Genomic DNA, 16,810 nt, shown 5'->3' with positions numbered 1-16,810 from the left:
TTTCCCATAGTGGAGTTCTAGCACAGATGGTTTTTCCAAATGTTTTTGTCTGTATTTTGTTTTTAGTTTTTTAATGAACATGTGTTCGTAATGTTTTATGTTTATGCATAAATATGTTGTCTGTGCTTAAGTATGAAGAGCATATGTAGTTCTGAGTACTTTAAGGCAAGGTTGACTCTTTCATGTCTGCTTTCCCACCAGGGAAGGAGCAGTACTTTCTGGTGATCCAGGATAGACTGGAGATTAAGGAAGTCAAAGGGCTTTTGCTTGCCAGTGGGAAAGGGAGACAAGCATGTAGTCATTAAGGAGAGGATTCCCAATTCACAGGAAATTGCTGAAAGGCATTGACAGAATGGATGTCCTATCTCACTGCAGTGATTCATCCAGGTGCCAATGGCAGGTCGCAGGTCCAGGCTGTGTACTGGGGACATCCCGAAGCTGTGGAGAAGTGAAGGCAGTCGTTCCCCCAGACAGGGTGCTTGCATGTTTCTTTACTTGTTTGGCAGCTTTGTTTGTTTTTTTTTCAAAAAGTAAGTAATAAATAAGTGGCCTAGAAAAAGCAAGTTAAGGCCACAAAGCCAAACACTCGAAAGTTAGGAAATGCCAGAGAGAAGGCAATCAGACAGTCTTAATTCAAGCCTTTTACGATATCCTTGACAGCCAACCTTTACTAACCTACAGGGTAGATTTTTCTGTAGGAAGCCAGCCCATGATCACAGGAGAAGAGAGGGTCACACTTTGTTGGAGTGGTGGAAATATTTTTTGCAAATGATCATCAGTGGTATATTTGTTGTTCTCCACTGTGAGCCCAAGGGTTCAATTGGTAAAGATTGCTATACATTGCAGGGAGAGGTGCGTGCCTCCAAACAAAGCTTACATAGAGGGAAAGGTACAGAACAGATATTGAAGATAATGTAATTTTACAGTAAATTGTATCTGATCTGTGCTGAAAAATAGGTCCCAGTAGCTTCTTTGTTGTTATTCCTAACAGGAGGTTTTGTGTAGACTGGTTTCTTACGACCAGGGTGATGTTTAACCCATGTTTTGGTTAGGCTTGCCATCAGCTGGTAGTTCAAATGCTCCTTTTTTTCAGTAGCATGTGCCCCAGGTGGGCCATCTCCAAAGCCCTGCTTGATTCACGTAGCTAGGAAACAGAGAAAGATTCCTGGTGGCAGCATGGACTGCCTGCCTCCTTTGGTGTCTGCTTTCTTCAAAATACTCTCCTCGCTGGATTCTATCAACCAGGGTTCAGGTGTCCCACCCTCGGTGTGCCGGCTCTGTTGGAAAGTAGCAGCTCCAGAGCTAGCAGAGGCAGAACTCAAGGCGACTGCCACCATCCTGGATGTTGAGTCATCTTATTGCCCAAAGCAAAGCTTACACTTCCTGTGCCAGTGCTGAGCCTGCCCTCTACGTTAGTAATTAAACCATTTTCCACATTACTTCCATGGCACCTGTTCCTGAGCTATATTGTCAGAAACAGGTAAAATGAAGTTTCATGCTTCTAATCTACCTGGAATGCAGCAATTACCACTTGTTGGGCTGAATCCTGCATTCCTGGGGGATTACCGGCCCCTTTGCTCGCTCTGATTAGCATTTAGACTGCTGTAAGCTTACACACCTAAACATGGATTTACATATGTGATTAAAATGCATTTGCTGCCCAAAAAGCTTAGTCAGAGGGGCGGATTCTCCCAGCGTGCCTACAAGCAAAGTAAGGCACACACGTTTTGTCTTGTGTAAGAGAGAAGCAGGGGCTTTAATGTGGGAGCTACTGGTTCTACTAAAGGTCTTTGAAATTCTCGCTTGTATAAGGCCAAATATACTGCAGTGCATGCTGACTTGGTGAGTTGAAACCTCAGAGGAGAAAATTAGGCGTGCACTTGGTTTCCATTTCTTTTGCAAACAAGCATCTCAAGAAATCAACATCTACTTGTCTTTGCTGCAGTCAGCCATGAGGTCACGCAGGCGTCCCAGTAAAACTAATTTTAAAGCCTATTAAGTTCACCACATGAAAGTGGTTTCCAGCCAAATTTCCCAGTTAAATGGCTGTCTGCTTTAAGTGGCTTTAACTCTACCTGCTGCCTTTTAGAAATGAGCATCTCTTCCTCAAATATGTCTCCTGTGTTTGGGAAGGAGAAACAGCTCATAGTCTTGCAAATAATATTCTGCCTTTTGAAATAATTACTTAATATGGTGCTTTCCCTTGCTTGGGGAGTTCTGCAGTGATTATCTTACAACTGAGCCCTATTCAGGTTTCAATTTCTATTAAATAAGCTAAATCGACAGCATTAAACAGTTGCCTGTTTATTCTTTTTAACAGGAAATGAATTTAAAAGAGATGCAGCCACCCGTGAAGAGCTGTTGAAAGCAACGATTGATGGGAGGGAGGAGGTGGTTTCTCACCAAAACCTTAAAAAAACAAACAAACTGTGCATAAAAAATAAAAAATAATCACTTCTGAAATAGGAGAAATTTAGCTATGAGCATTTCTCTCTCTTTTCCAACTGGTAAATCATGGAGTGCAGAGGGAATGCCGCAAGGGAAAGGGAAATGAAAATGTGATCCAATAAATATTTAATTTTATAAGAAGAAACGAGTGAACTTCAGGGGAAAAAAGGGGTCTCTGGTGGTAGGAAAAGGCCCATCTCAGGGGGTTGGTGGCAGGATGCGAAGCCTTTCACCCCAAAGTTGCTAGCTGAGATTTCCCTTGACTGGGAGAGCCTGCAGCTGCCTGGCAAGCAGGAGACATCCAGCGGGGACCGTAGTTCATTACTTTGTGAGGCTCAGAGAAGTCCCCCTTCATGTGTGCTCCTACATGGCCCTATGGCACCAGACTTTGTAACCGCTCCTGACACTCGCCATGGCTCAGCCATTCGCTCTTGGTGGCTTAAAGCAATTTCCTTTTCTGGAAATTGTTTGACATTGACTGTGGCAATAGGTGATATCTGAGGCAAAGGAAAAAGGCCAGATGAAACCGTGAGTAAGTGGAGTTCACGAAGATGCTCTGCCCTGGTGCCGGCTTTTAGGGTCTATGCTCTGTTCCTTAATGCAGTTCTTTTTTGGGGTGTGTCAGCAGGCAAGGGAGCAGGGCAAGTGGCTCCGAGCATTTTTTTAATCTGTCTGTCTTCCTTTTGTTTAAGGCACTCTGATTTCTCATCTCTCCTTGCCTGTGCATTGCCTCCCCTCTCTCCCCTTACACCATGGGACACCAAGCTCCTGCTCCAGCTCTTTGTCTGAGAAAGCTGCTGATTTACCATGAGCTCTTCTTCTCCTTCATCCTTATTTAAAAAGGTGAAGAGCCCTTCATTCAGCTGCTTCTCTTCCACAAAAACAATTGTGGCTTTCCCTTCTGTCAGATGTCAGTTTATTTACAATGAAATAGGCCTGAATTTGAATGAGAGCCTATTTACATCTGGTACAGCAGAAGAATTGTTTGGGAACTCTTCATCCTTAGGCAAAGATAATATTGGAGCCTTTGCCAAGAAAGAGTAAGCTTTGAAATATTGTTTTCTTTTCACTGTGAGTAGGATTCAACTTCAGTGGATGTTTACTCTATAGGAGAGAGAACGATATAAGAGAATGATGCTGTCACTGCAGCTTCCCCTGATCAGGTCCTCCTGGTCCCCCCCATGCCCGCCTGCAGCATCCTCAGGAGCTCATGTCATCATGGCAGCTCCCTGACCATGCACAAGGATGTGTCCTGGCCATGGTTGAGCCAGAGCTGAGGACACCAATGCTGGGTTGCACCATGTTAGCTCATTGCTGATACCTCCTCCACTCAGGAGCTCTTCACTTGGTCCTTCAGTTTCCAAAGAAAACCGATTAGCGTGAGTTTTTGCAGGTACTACCTATTTTCCTCTCCCTTTCATGGCATATCTGCTTTGCCAAACAAGTATAAAACATTAGAATGATTCAGAGCTTGGGAACCATTTATTTCCAGACATTCACCATCCCAAGCCCGGGCGCTGAGCTCCCCACCACTCGCAGCCTCTCTGTGTGGCATAGACCTTGCAGTCACTGCTTCAGCAGCATTAGCAGTCTTGTGGTGCTCCAGGTGTTATATGGAAGGCAAACATTCCCTGGAGAGCTTGGCAGCAAGAGTCAGGATTTTACAAAGTGCACCCCAAATCACTCAGTGGTTTAAGGTTAAGCTGAGATTTATCCTTAAGTATTCAAAGGCATATCAATACAAGGATTACCTATAGCAAGCATCCCTCCCCTGGGGTGGTCTGGGGATCCAGAGCAGAAAATGGCTGTGGAAGTCCAAAACAGAGGATGGAAGAGCTGCAGTATTTGTTCCACTACTCTGTGCGTGGGACTGCGTGTCATTAACTTCTTGGAGATCCTTCTGCAGGCAGATCATTCCCTGGCAGGGTGGGCTGGACAACAGCTACAGTGCAAGAGGAGGCCATGGAGCTTAGAAGGGGCTGCAGGACATCCGGGTGGGTACAGCCACTCTGCTGATGGACCCTTTGCATCTGGGGGCTTCCTGAGGGGTGAAGCAAGCCTTGTCATCCTTACTGATGAATCCAGGCTAAAGCTGTCACCTTGGCAAGTCTTTCCAGGCAGGGAAATGACATGGCTATGAGTTCTTATAGGGAGAACCTTTCTGATGTCCCAAGGAGAATTTGACTCTTAGGCAAACTACATCTTAAAAAACATAAACAAAACCAAACGTGGAGAAAACCAGGTGGATCAAGGCCTCCTGACATTGGCCCCAGTTCTTTAGAGATTTCCAGATTTTCTTTTGAAATCACTGGATGTGAATCTGATACACGTGGTGAAAGGGGAAGAATTACAGCTTTCACATTCATGCACAATTTACCTTTTTATTTTCCTTTATTATCTGGGGGATATTCAGTAAATCAAGCTCCCCTGATGGGGCTCAGGATTCTGATTCTATTTGTGGGGTCCCATTAGTAGCGAGGCAGTAAATTACTGCTACTTTGTTTTAAAATTTTTTTAGCCACAGTACATTAGCTCCTTTTGTTTGCTTTTCCACTGATGGAGTGTACATTTTTATTTGAGAATTTGTGTTTCTTGAATGTCTCATTTTATAAATAATACAGGGTGTGAAATTTGAAGGTCACAGAACACAACCTGAAAAAGAAACCACCCTGAGTAATGTTGGGCATTCATGGCAAAAATATTTCACAAAATGCTTCACTTATTTTGGATTTTTTATATAACCTTAGTGTGTGCAGTGAATATCTGACCATTATACATAAGGTAACTATATATAATAACCTTTTCCTGGCTCATCCAGCTATCTTTGTTTATTTGAAAGATTGATAGATCAGAGGGTCAAGGGACGTGTTTTATTGTAAGTTTCTGTTCCAAATTTCCTGACATTTTTGGTTTAAAAAAAAAAAAAGACCTTTAAAAGGCACAGAAAGGGCTAATAAGAACCAGATCCTAAAGTGATGCTGTGTCAAAATGTCAAAAATAACAGCTTTTCTTTGACTCTACTGCATTAATCTTAAGGCACATACCTTTCTATACACCCTTCCTTTAACAGCTTGAGTTTTTGTACGTGGCTCTTTACTGCAGAGCAGCTTCTAAAGTGACAACAAAATCCCTTGATGGTTTTCAGTAGTTGGGTTTATAGCTGGATATGGACATTTGTTTACCTATTCCAAATCACTTTTTTTGTGATAAAGTTTAGAGGCTTCCTACTTGTGCTATAAAACTGGTTCCTGAGTAAAGAAAAGCTTCATTTCCCCTTGCTAGATTATAGCATCAAAGCTATCACCAAGACATCTGTCCTTAAACCTGAAAGTTGACTCATAAAAGGAGAGGCAGATGTGGACTCTCAAATGCATTTTAAGAATTCATATTGGCATGAAGGTCAGTGAGTTGTCCAGTTCCTGTCCAAAAGCAATGGGATTCAGGTGCTCAGCCCCTGATAATTTTTTGGCAATCTGTGGGCATCTGTGCACTGGTTTCTCTCCACAAGCTCTCCCTTCCCTATGGTCCAGGGCAACCTCTAAGCTGCTGATTATCAGAAAGGAGCATTTAATTCTGAGAATCCCAAATACAGTGAATGTCACATGTGGACATCTGAAAAGCCATAAAGCCTCGGGCAGTGGTCAGCTTGTTTCAATTCAGTAAACTATCCTCAGGTGGCACTAAACCCTCTAGATAGTGTCTGGGAAGAGAAAGCCCAACACACAGCCGCAGCGTGTATCCGGAATGGAGTCTTGCATATACACATCGCTGAGGGAACTTGTTTGAAAATAAGATGGTCAGACAAAGGCAGTAGAGTTATTTCCTTTTGTCCCAAGACAGTTGAAATTGAATATTTCTGCAATGCTGGGCTTCTTTAACTCTGATATTCTTCATATGGGTTGCCAAATCATGGGTTGAGTGTGGTATCCCTTTCCTCCTACTGTCATTCCTCTAGTTTTACTCATTTAAAATAAGTGAAATTCCAGCTGGGAGCCTTCCTTTTGCCCCTTTTATTAACAAGGGTCTGTTGATCAGACCCACAGATCGGACCTGCCAGGAGTTGTCTTCCTTTGTGAGTTATGGGCAGATCAAGCAATCAATGGTTAATCCTTTTTTCCAACTGAGAAGAATATGCTCTGTCTATGGCCACACTTCAGTCAGAAATCCCGCTGGTTCCTCCTTTAGCTTAAAACTCAAGTTGATTGAACATATGGAACAACCAGCAAGTCCCTCCAGTGTCTTGAGGCTGGGTAGGCTCCATATTGTTGACTTTCTCCAAAGAGAACAATTCTGTACAGAAAATTTCCAACAATCTGAGCTCAGTGGCAGTGCCAATACATCTAAGTATGGGGTGCGTCCAAGTGTAGCATCAGACTAGACTAACATAGATAATCCAAAGCTCTGAATGAATGAAAATGCTTATTTCCAGACTGTGTCAGACCCTCTGATGTGCCTAACAGGCTCTTTTCCTTCAGGCAAAGGTTATCAACTCTTTAAGTTACCAATCACTAAGCATATCTGTCTTGCAGTCACTGACTGAGACACTTTTTGTATTTCTTCTTGTCAATGTATGCTACGACAAAGAACCAGTGAGCTGCTAAACCATTTGGTGAAAAAAGATAAATGCAGTAAGCAGCGTGGAAGACTGATGTCCCAACTGGCTCACTCCAACCAGGTCAGGTGGTTGCTTTACGTGCAGCAATGCAGATTTGAATTTTCAAATCCAGAATTAATTTCATTCTCCAGTCCAGCAGCTGGAAACAGTGTCCCCACAGCTGTAGGTTTGCTTGAGAAATGGTCTGGAGATGCTCCTTACCAGACAAGTGTGTTGTTACACGTCTATAATGGAAAGTAACTTAGTACACTGGCCTCTCTGTTGCACCTGAATTAAAGCTGTTTTCAGGCTTGCAACAGCTTGAATGGAGACTTTAATTTTAGCTTTTCTTTGAATATTCTGAAAGATCAGAAGGGCATAAAGAAAAGGATAAATGAAACAACAATTATTCTCATAAAATGAACATTTCAGGGTCTAATCCTGCATCCCCATTGTGCTTTAAACACCTAGTGAAATCAAAAGCATATAGCACACACAGTGCTTGAGGAAAAAAAGGTCTCACTGTGGCCAGCAAAATCCTCCTCCAAGCAGAGAGGGTGTTACTGCTCTAAGATATGTCTTTGGTAATTTAAGATAGAGTAACCATGTGGTCACAGAGGAGATTAACATTCCTTGGCCAGAGAGGACGAGCTTTTATTTTGAAAGCCACCTGGGTTCCACTTAATAGTAGTAGAATGCTTCAGGATTTATTACGACTGGGCAGGCTCCTATTTAACAATGTCAAGACGGCTGTGGAAATACACACACTTTTCTTCTTTTGAGACACGCAATGCACTACATTTTGTCCTTGCACAGCTGTTGCTATTCTGTAACATCAAACCAGCAAAAAGTTTGGCCATGAAGGATACCTAATATTTGGATTTTATATGCAGTGTCTCCAATTTATGCGCTTAGAATCATGAAGATGACTTATGATGTGTTGTGTTTGCATTGGCAACAGCTCAAAACCAGAAATATATTTCAGGCTTGGCTTTCCAGATATTATCTCAAGTCATTTAAAAGTTCATTATAGGGCACCCGCCAGTGCTGCTATAGTAAAGGGGCTGTCAGCATTTTTCAAGGGTTTATAACTCAGCCATTAAAAAAAAAAATCTCTGTGGGCTAAAACTTGGCATTCAGGGCCTAGGCCCAGCAGTAAATTGTTTTTACAAATTAAAAAAAAATCAGTTTGACTATTATTAAATTATAGGTGGGCTAAATTTTATTTAGAATTTTTTCAGGCTATTCTCCCATACTTCTTTAAATTAAAATGTTTCCAAAATGTTTTTATAGAGTGCTACTCTAAAATATGGACCGGCTTTTGTTATGTTCTTGAAACCCTGAGATTTAACTTAAAATATAATAACAGTGCTTATCCCAGCATAGCACTTTTCACCTTCAAAGTGCTTTACGAGCATTATCTCATTAATGTACATAACAGCCTCCCCATGATGTAAGAGGGATTATTATCCTCACTTTATAGCTGGAGAGACTGAGCCAAAAGGTTTAAGGCTGTTTTTAAAAGGACTTAGTTGCACAAATCCCATGTGAGCTTTGATTGGCTTTGGGTGTCTACTTCCCTTTGGCTCTTCTGAAAATCAGAACTGAAGTGATTCACCCAAGACTACTCAGAGCCAGGATTAAAACTCAGACTTTCCAATGGCCAGTGCCACCAGACTGGTTAATTCTCAGAAGTGCAGTAATTACTTTGTACATAAGAACCATCGTGTTTCTAAGAAATTGTTCTTTAGGTCAGAGGGGGTCAACTCTGGGCGTCCGGGGAGACTGTCAAATGAAATATGGTAAAACATGGCGTGCTCCAAGACCATGGCCATGAGACACAGTGTCTTCCTTGTGTATGCAAGCAGTGGGTCCATCCCATTTCATCAGCCCTGTTTGCCTCCTACTAGAAGCACAAAAGGAGGATTTACCACCATTTTCTTGGCCTTTGGTCCTAAAAGGAGGAGATGTTAATGCTGACGGCACCAGAGAGTGGCTGACAGAGGGTGACCTGGACAGAAACCTGGCCACAGGCAGAAACTATTTTATATGTTCTCTGCATAGTTGTTATTAAAAGGAGAGGTTAATGGCGGTAGTTTAGGAGATTTGATGGGCTTTGGTAGGTGAGAGTTAGACACAATTATTAAAAATAAAATTGGGCTTCTCTTTGGCTCCTCCATGACAGGCAAGGGCAACATTGGATAGCTTTTTGCATGCCAGGGAAGAAATGCTTATACTTTTGTATCCCTTAGGAACAGTCCAAGGTTTTTTAGAAGCACTGTTAGCCCTTCAACTCGTTTTCAATTACAGAATTGCTTTATCTGTGAGAAACATCTTCTCATAAAGCTTCCAATTGCTTGAAACCTGCCCTGTTTAAATCTCATCTCAGGTGATCCGCTTGATCTGATTTATGATTTGTATTCAAAATGTATGGATTTGAGGACTAAGCTAAGCTGAATTCAGCAGAAGCATTTTGGTTTAGTGTTTCTGTAGTAGTTAGTTGAGGAAGGTAGAGAACAGTTAGAGAAGAGTCATAAGCTCCTGATGCTGAGAGGCTATTTCTGTTTGTACCTACAGAGAAGTTCCACCTTAGCTCTTGCATTACAGCCATACTTTTTCACTGACTACTGTTGCTAATAATACTTTAAAATCCTTCTCCAGGGAGAGAAAAATTCTCAAAAAAATCCAAAAGAGACTGGAAACCTACCCTGCATCCTCACTCCTTTATTTGTCTCTCCTGTACACATGTGACCTTTAAAATATTACATATACTGTGGTATTTGTCAGCAAGACCATCACAGGACTGAGGCCGTTCTGTTCTCTGACTGTGTTACACTGTAGATGTCTGGAGCAGTCTGAAATGTTATCAGGAATTATATAAATGACTGTGGTATAGAAATGTTACATTGGATAATTAAATGCGGTTATCCAGTTCCATGCTATTAGTGTGATTTTATTAAACCCAGATTGTGGAAAGAACCCAAGAATACGTGTGCTGACTTAGATTATGCTTCCTGGTGAGGTTATTAAGATAGCAAGTCAGACATATTTCTAGTCTTGCAATGAAGCATGCAGAAATTATTCTGGAGAGTTAAAAGGCCTGTCTGACACCCCTGGCAAGAGACATCAAACTTTGTTGCCTATCTTCACCGAGGGCTGGGATCTCTGCCCTTTTTACCCCATACATAGATTTCCTAACTAATTAGATCCATGGGAGCAGAGGTAAAAGTAGGGTTCTTTTGCACAGTGTCATACCTGCACATGAAAAGGCTAGTTGATCAGTGAAAAAGATATGTGTGGGCAGTTCCTTTGTGCTAAACGTTTATCCTAATAGCTCCTCAGGACCAAATGAGAACAGGGAGGCATGATATAAAGTGCTATGCAAATACAGGATAACAGTTTACATGCTAACGGATTAAATACAAAGAAAATGGAAATTGATATACTCAAAGCATCATGAAGGGAGTAGCTAGTGAAGACATAATTAAAATAAATAATTAGGGAAGTGGATTAGTTAGGCAAGTTAGTTGGCTGAGCTGGTTTTATACATGCTAGAGATTTTTTTCATACTTTTAGGCAGGCTTATTGCTGGAGTTAACAGTAGATGGACCTGAAAATGATGGAGCATAAGCAGCACAGCACAGCTTTACTTACTGATAGGCTTTTCTTGACCTCCTGGGTTGGCTGTGAGAGCACAGGAGCAGAGTACAGCCTCTAGATTTCTCATTCCTTGGCTGCCCTGCTGAGGCAGCTAGCAGATGATAATGGGGTTTGGCCCCTAATGACCACCGTTAGATTTGAACCTGTGACACAGAGATGAAAGTGCATGTATTCCATTCCCTGTACCCAATCTAACTTGCTCTCTGCCTTTAAAGGATTTAATTAAATGTTGAACACAGTTAACTAGAAATAGTCCTCTTCTTGAATGATGCACAATGAAATAGCACTTGACAGGAGAAAGCAATGTTCCTAAATGGATTAGAAGAGATTAATTTTGCTAAATTTTGATTTAGCATTCTCTATCTTAACAAAAGAATCTTTGATCTTCTGCTTGCACCTATCATGAGACCTATTTCAGATATAAGATAAACTTTAGTACTCTCAGCAAGGGAAATACTGAGTGAGAAAAAAAGTCTCCATCACCTAGATGTGATCCTTATTCCTTGTCCGTGCAGTTAGTGCTTACAAAATCATTGGCAACATACTGTCTACACTGCTCTGCAAATCAGTTAAAAATAGCTCCGAGATCTTAACTTCTGAGTAATTAATTTCATTTATTCCTATATTTTGTGGGTCCTAAGATGAGCAGAGGCAGATCTGCATAGGCAGAGGCATCAAAATGAGCAGCTGGATTTCTGATACATGTTTTTCATGTTTATTGGTTAGCAAAAAAGAAAAATAAAAGAAAAAAGAGCAGCAGTGTTACCTCCTTTTTCTGTGTTGAATGAAGCCAAATAGGATGATGGTGAGAAAGTAGAGGGGATCCGTGGGTATATGAAGGAAGTTTTCTAGAAATACAACATTACTATAGTGCAATGGAAATTCCAAAATTTGTTCCTTTTATTACCATGCAAAACTATGTGGGACCTACTGCCTGCCCTGAAACATCACTTAACAGGTATTAACGTTTTCTACTAAACCTGATAGCCACTTCCTTTGTTTTCCTTTCAAAGACAAGCATGAGCTTTCTTTGAAATGACATTTCCTGAGCTGGAGTTCTTTAATCACCTTTTTTTCTTTTTACGTAACAGACTACTTCCTGACACTTGATGAACCTATGAATAACATAACTACCACCCTTGGCCAGACCGCAGAGCTGCACTGTAAAGTCTCTGGCAATCCTCCTCCGACGGTCCGATGGCTGAAAAATGATGCTCCGGTAGTCCAAGAACCCCGGAGGATCTCCTTCCGTGCCACAAGCTACGGGTCTCGACTGCGAATAAGGAACCTTGACACCACAGATACTGGCTACTTCCAGTGCGTTGCGACTAATGGCAGAAAGACTGTTTCTACAACTGGCGTGCTGTTTGTGAAATTTGGTAAGTTTTCTCCTTTTAAACTGTTCAAACCATTACCTAAAAAAACAACTCTGGAGAAAAGTGTGTTCATCCACTGAAAATTAACACACTGATGTAGTTATTTTCAGCCGGTCTGATTCAGCCTATTTTTGGGGTGGCAGCTTATCCTCTCTGCGTGTTTGCTCTTTGCTCAGTTGAGATGTCTGTGTTGCCAGTAACGGTGGCTTTTACTATATAAAAGCCTACTGGAAGCAGGATTGAAATGCAGGGGTCACTCAACAGCAATGTTCATTAATATGCTACCGGAGTGGATTCAGACCAGATGAGAAAAAATATTTTATTATCAAGTGACCTCCTTTGTCTCTGGTAAGTGAGAAATTTCAGCTTGGAGTGTAGATTGGAGGCATGTTAGTGGTACATATATATATACATACACACACCTGTCAGGTAAAATAAGCACTTTTTCTTCAAAGTTTGTATTGGGATAATTGCCTTCAGAGCTGATCTGAACAACTGAGAAGATTCCAAACAAGAAACAGGTTTTGTGTGTCTTCTGCTCCACCTCCACATTCAAAGGGAAATAGTTCACTGAGATGAAGGTGTTTGCACAGAGTCCTAGATAATCCTCTTAGGAACTGGACAAATAACACACAGTGAATGATGTATGTAATGAGCTTCATAGTCTTTTTTCATAAATCTCCCACATTTTCTAAATTCTAATAAGAAATTAATAATTAGGTGTTCTCTCATAAGGCAGTTGTTGTCCTTTAGCCTGTATCTGGAACGTAGGAGATTTTCATCTGAGAAAAGATACTTTTATAGATGCTCCTGTAGAAAACAGTAAGTATTTTTCTTTTTTCTGACTGGAGCAATATTTAATGTCACAGTTCAGTTTCTAGAGCGAATACTCATCAGTAAGAACTTCCCTGAAATCTGCTGCAGCTGACTGTTCAGTCTGTGCTGTGCTGGTGAACATGTACTCCAGCCTGCTCAGCCCTTCCAGTAGCTGCCAAAATATAAGCACCGAGGGCAGTAACAATGAAAACCTCTCAGCCAAAGCCCACTGAGGTCAGAACAAATTTGATCAATGCATCTGAATCAGACCTAGTATGAATTCCCTGATAAATAATGAAGGGGAAATTATGCTGTTTTCTCCCACTTAAAGTTAAACCATGCATTTCTACAAGCCTCCTGTGGTTTGCTGTAACCTTTTCTATGATTGCCTAAGACACAGTTGAACTGCAGGATGAGTGCCTCACCTGTTTATTGTCTTCGTCTATGTTATTTTGCAGACAATCACTGCTACGGGATAGTGTCTTCTCTTTGGTACTGAGAAACTGCAACTCATCTGTTAAACTACATAAACCACATCCAACATGACAGTCTGTTACTTTTATCTTTTAAAAGGTTTTCAAAAGCTTCCTGCTTACTACCTTACCGTAACTCATCACACTGTTTTTCTTCTGTCACTTTTCCAGGTCCCCCGCCAACAGCAAGTCCAGGATCATCGTAAGTTGTTTCATGTCTGTTATGTTGATTCATTAATCTTCCATTTCAGCAGTCAGAAGCACATTTTTCATTTTGTGTGACAGCAGCACTTTTACATTCCACTTTAAGTCAGATAGTATGGTAATTTATTATAACTGAATTATCTGTCTTGTAGATATATTTTCATGTTATCATGTCAACTCCTATTTCTTACCCTAGACTTCTTAATTTCCAATACTATAACCTTTAGTTCCTCTGGTGCCTTCAGCCTTTGAACTGATTTCAGTGTACCTACAGGTGTGAGTAGAAACTGATCTTCATACATGTCACAGCCCAGTTCAGAAAATACTTATCACTATAAGTAGATTTTATTACCTAGGGGCTTCTTACTAATTTTAAGGGGACTGATGATCCTAAACTGTATCTATATCTACCTCTACCTGTATTAGTAAACTGTCTTAAAACTGGGTTTTTGAAGATTGAGTACGTGAGTGAGAGTAGTGGCTGTTTTTACAACAGCTCCCTGTATCCTGGACCTCGGGTTCTGTTCCTGCTGCTGGGCCCATGCTGCTGGGTCTGAGCAGTTGCCACGCTGTTGTATTTTGGCAGTGGGGCTTCCATCTTTGATAGCTTTTGAGAACATACATTTATCTTCCCCTCTAGTTTCAAGCTACATGATAAACTTGCTCACCTTTTGTAGTTCCTTATTGTTTTCAAGTGTGATCTTCAACTGTTCTGAAGTTTGAAATTAATTTTGTGATGGCGTATCCAGCTTATTCACATCTTATGTGCATGGAACAATACTATAAATCCATCTCTCCTGGTAAGGGAAGCTGTACCATTAGAAGAGAAATACTGTACCAACTAAAACATAAAATGAAACTATTAATATGATTACAAGGGATGCAAATGCCCATTGGGGATGTGAATGTTACCGACTGTCCTTACAGGAGGTCATTCACAAAGTATTGCAGAGGATATAAATTAGGGGAAACATCTGACTACAAAAGGACATGCTAGGATGCCCTCTAATGGAACATCATAAAATGTGTTTTTGTCTTCCCTTTTGAAGGTACTTAATATGAAGTTACTGAGTTTGTTTTGGAAGGAGAGCTCTTTGCTTGGACTTAGGCTCCTTTTTGTGATTGCGGTGTTCTGGGGAGGAAAGCTTCATGGTGGTGTGGGAAGTGGGGGCTGTTGTGCTCTTTAGCAGTTTGGAGACTTAATGGGTTGAGATGATGTGCATTTTTTGTCTGCTTCCACCTAGTTTGGGGTTTCTGACATTTTTAAGGTTAAGCTACATGCCCTTGGTGGTCAGAAATCCATGGGAGAGCAGTGAGAGCACAGAAAGCAGAGACCTGTGCTGGAATTTCACTGTCTAAGCCACTCAGGATTGCCTCACTTTTTAAAAACAGAATAGATTTGGGAACCTTTTTCCCATTTTTCTTTCTGGCAGGGTTTTGGGGTTCTTATGTACCCCTGAATAAAAGGAACTACAACTTGAGTACCTAAAAGCCTCCCCCAGTTATGGAGAAGTAACAGCAAATGGTCCTTCTAATTCAGTGAGTGTTAGGCTGAGCTGTAAGGTGATGTCTACACAGCATCATCCAGACCATGAGGAAAACGTAAACTAGTGTCACAAGTGCTGGTTTGGAAACTAGTAGTATTACACTCCACCTGAGCTAACCACCCTTCTTCTAGCTTGACATGGCCCTGTCTTATTCTGCGTGTAAAGCTCATATATCCAGGGAACAATCAATCACTGCTTTCTGTATGCACCGTATCAAATATTAAACTGGCTTTAAAGTGGCTTAATCCAAGATTTTCGTTTTGTTTTCAGCATTCACTGTCCATTGGTATACGTGTATACAACTACAAAGAAAGTGAAGAGGTGAAAAAAAGTGAGATGTCCTCTAATAGTTGACTTTATAATTTTCCCTTATAATTTTGTAACCAAAGAAGATATTAAATCACACTTTGTTACCCTGGGAAGTTGTGGGCTCTGTCTAGTAAAAGGTCACATTGTACTAAACATTGGAGAGAAACATACCCAAAGAAATGTGCAGAGGGATCTCTGTTTTACTGGATGGAGAACATTCACATTCTTGTAGAAGCTAACCAGATTTAATCTATGAAACAAGAGAATCAGGAAGGAGCTTATGACAAAGAAGTCATAAACTTGGAACTCATACTAAATAAGAGTAAAAAAAAAAGTCCATGTATGTCATCTTGAGCCTATCTCATATCTGCTGCCAGTGGCATGAGTGCAGGAACCTTACAGATAGCAGCAGCGGGTTAGGTCCAGCTGTGTGAAGCAAAATTGCAAAGCAAAATTCCTTGTTGTGGAATGCTGGAGGGAAATTGCCTCAAAATCTGTTCCTTGCTGTTTGCTGTTCTTTCCACGCAAACAATATCTTGAGTGTTGCAGCCTACTCATGCATAGCCTTCTCTCCATACAAGTTGGCAAACAAATTTGTAGCTATTAAATTAATGAAAATTTGGTGGAAGTGCCTGTGGTAAGAGTGAGCCCACATTATGTAAGTGTCACAAAAAAGCATTTGAAGAAGTATTGGGTAAAGGCAGGAGTACTCTTCAGCAGAGGGGAACAGAATATTTTGTACAGCTCTGCTAAATTTTTTGTCTGCAAAACAAATTTATTTAAGTTGTTCTAGAGAGCAATACCTCATTTTTCTGGCATTTTGAATGCAAATTTATTCAAATATGAAGAGACCTTGGAGTCTGCTTCCTGGGAGACCCTTGAAATCCATCAGCCATCAGACTATTACATTGTTTCATAGTCTTGATGCCATTTTAGGGCTCATCGTTGCTATTAGATGAGCAACAGGTATAGTCATGAGAGACACCTGGGTTTTTTTCTGTGAAAACCAACCCCATCTATGCCAGCCTCATTTTTCAAGTTCCAGAGTGATAGGTGTACTCCATGGTTGACCTCCCTCCCCACTGTTTGAGACTCACGGGAGTCCTATGGGGAAACACTTTCTTCAAGGAATAGTCCTGGAAGCTAGGTCAGACAATATCTTCCTGCCATTTTTTCAAAAAAAGTTAGGGCATTGGTCCTGGTGCTTTGGCTAAACTGGCTGTGGGTCCATGGGTTCAGCTGATTTTGGTTCCCCAAAATACATTCACAAGAACCTATGTCTCTTCCCCTGCTGTGCAGGCTGACTGCTGGTGTTGCCCTGAGCAAATGGACACTTACTGTATGTCATCATAGGGATATATCGCATTATTTCACAGTGGTTAA

The 16,810-nt window shown here is 41.2% G+C and overlaps 1 protein-coding gene across 3 annotated transcripts in view; it reads left to right on the top strand.

Moving 5' to 3' along the window:
- The window catches only part of ROR1 (receptor tyrosine kinase like orphan receptor 1), a 174,535-nt gene that overhangs the window by 118,941 nt on the left and 38,784 nt on the right, over nt 1–16,810 (top strand). For all 3 annotated transcript variants that reach the window (XR_010373427.1, XM_064454901.1, XM_064454900.1), the window contains exons 3-4: nt 11,794–12,081; nt 13,539–13,569. Coding sequence is in view for 2 of the 3 variants with exons in the window: in XM_064454901.1 (XP_064310971.1) it covers nt 11,794–12,081; nt 13,539–13,569 (319 nt within the window). In the remaining variant the exon portion in view is untranslated. The remainder of the gene's footprint in view (nt 1–11,793; nt 12,082–13,538; nt 13,570–16,810) is intronic.

The sequence above is a fragment of the Phalacrocorax carbo genome, chromosome 6 (genome assembly GCF_963921805.1).
Source record: "Phalacrocorax carbo chromosome 6, bPhaCar2.1, whole genome shotgun sequence".
Classification (NCBI taxonomy): domain Eukaryota; kingdom Metazoa; phylum Chordata; class Aves; order Suliformes; family Phalacrocoracidae; genus Phalacrocorax; species Phalacrocorax carbo.
Note: the sequence above shows the minus strand (reverse complement) of the source record. Positions and strands in the feature narration are given on the sequence as shown.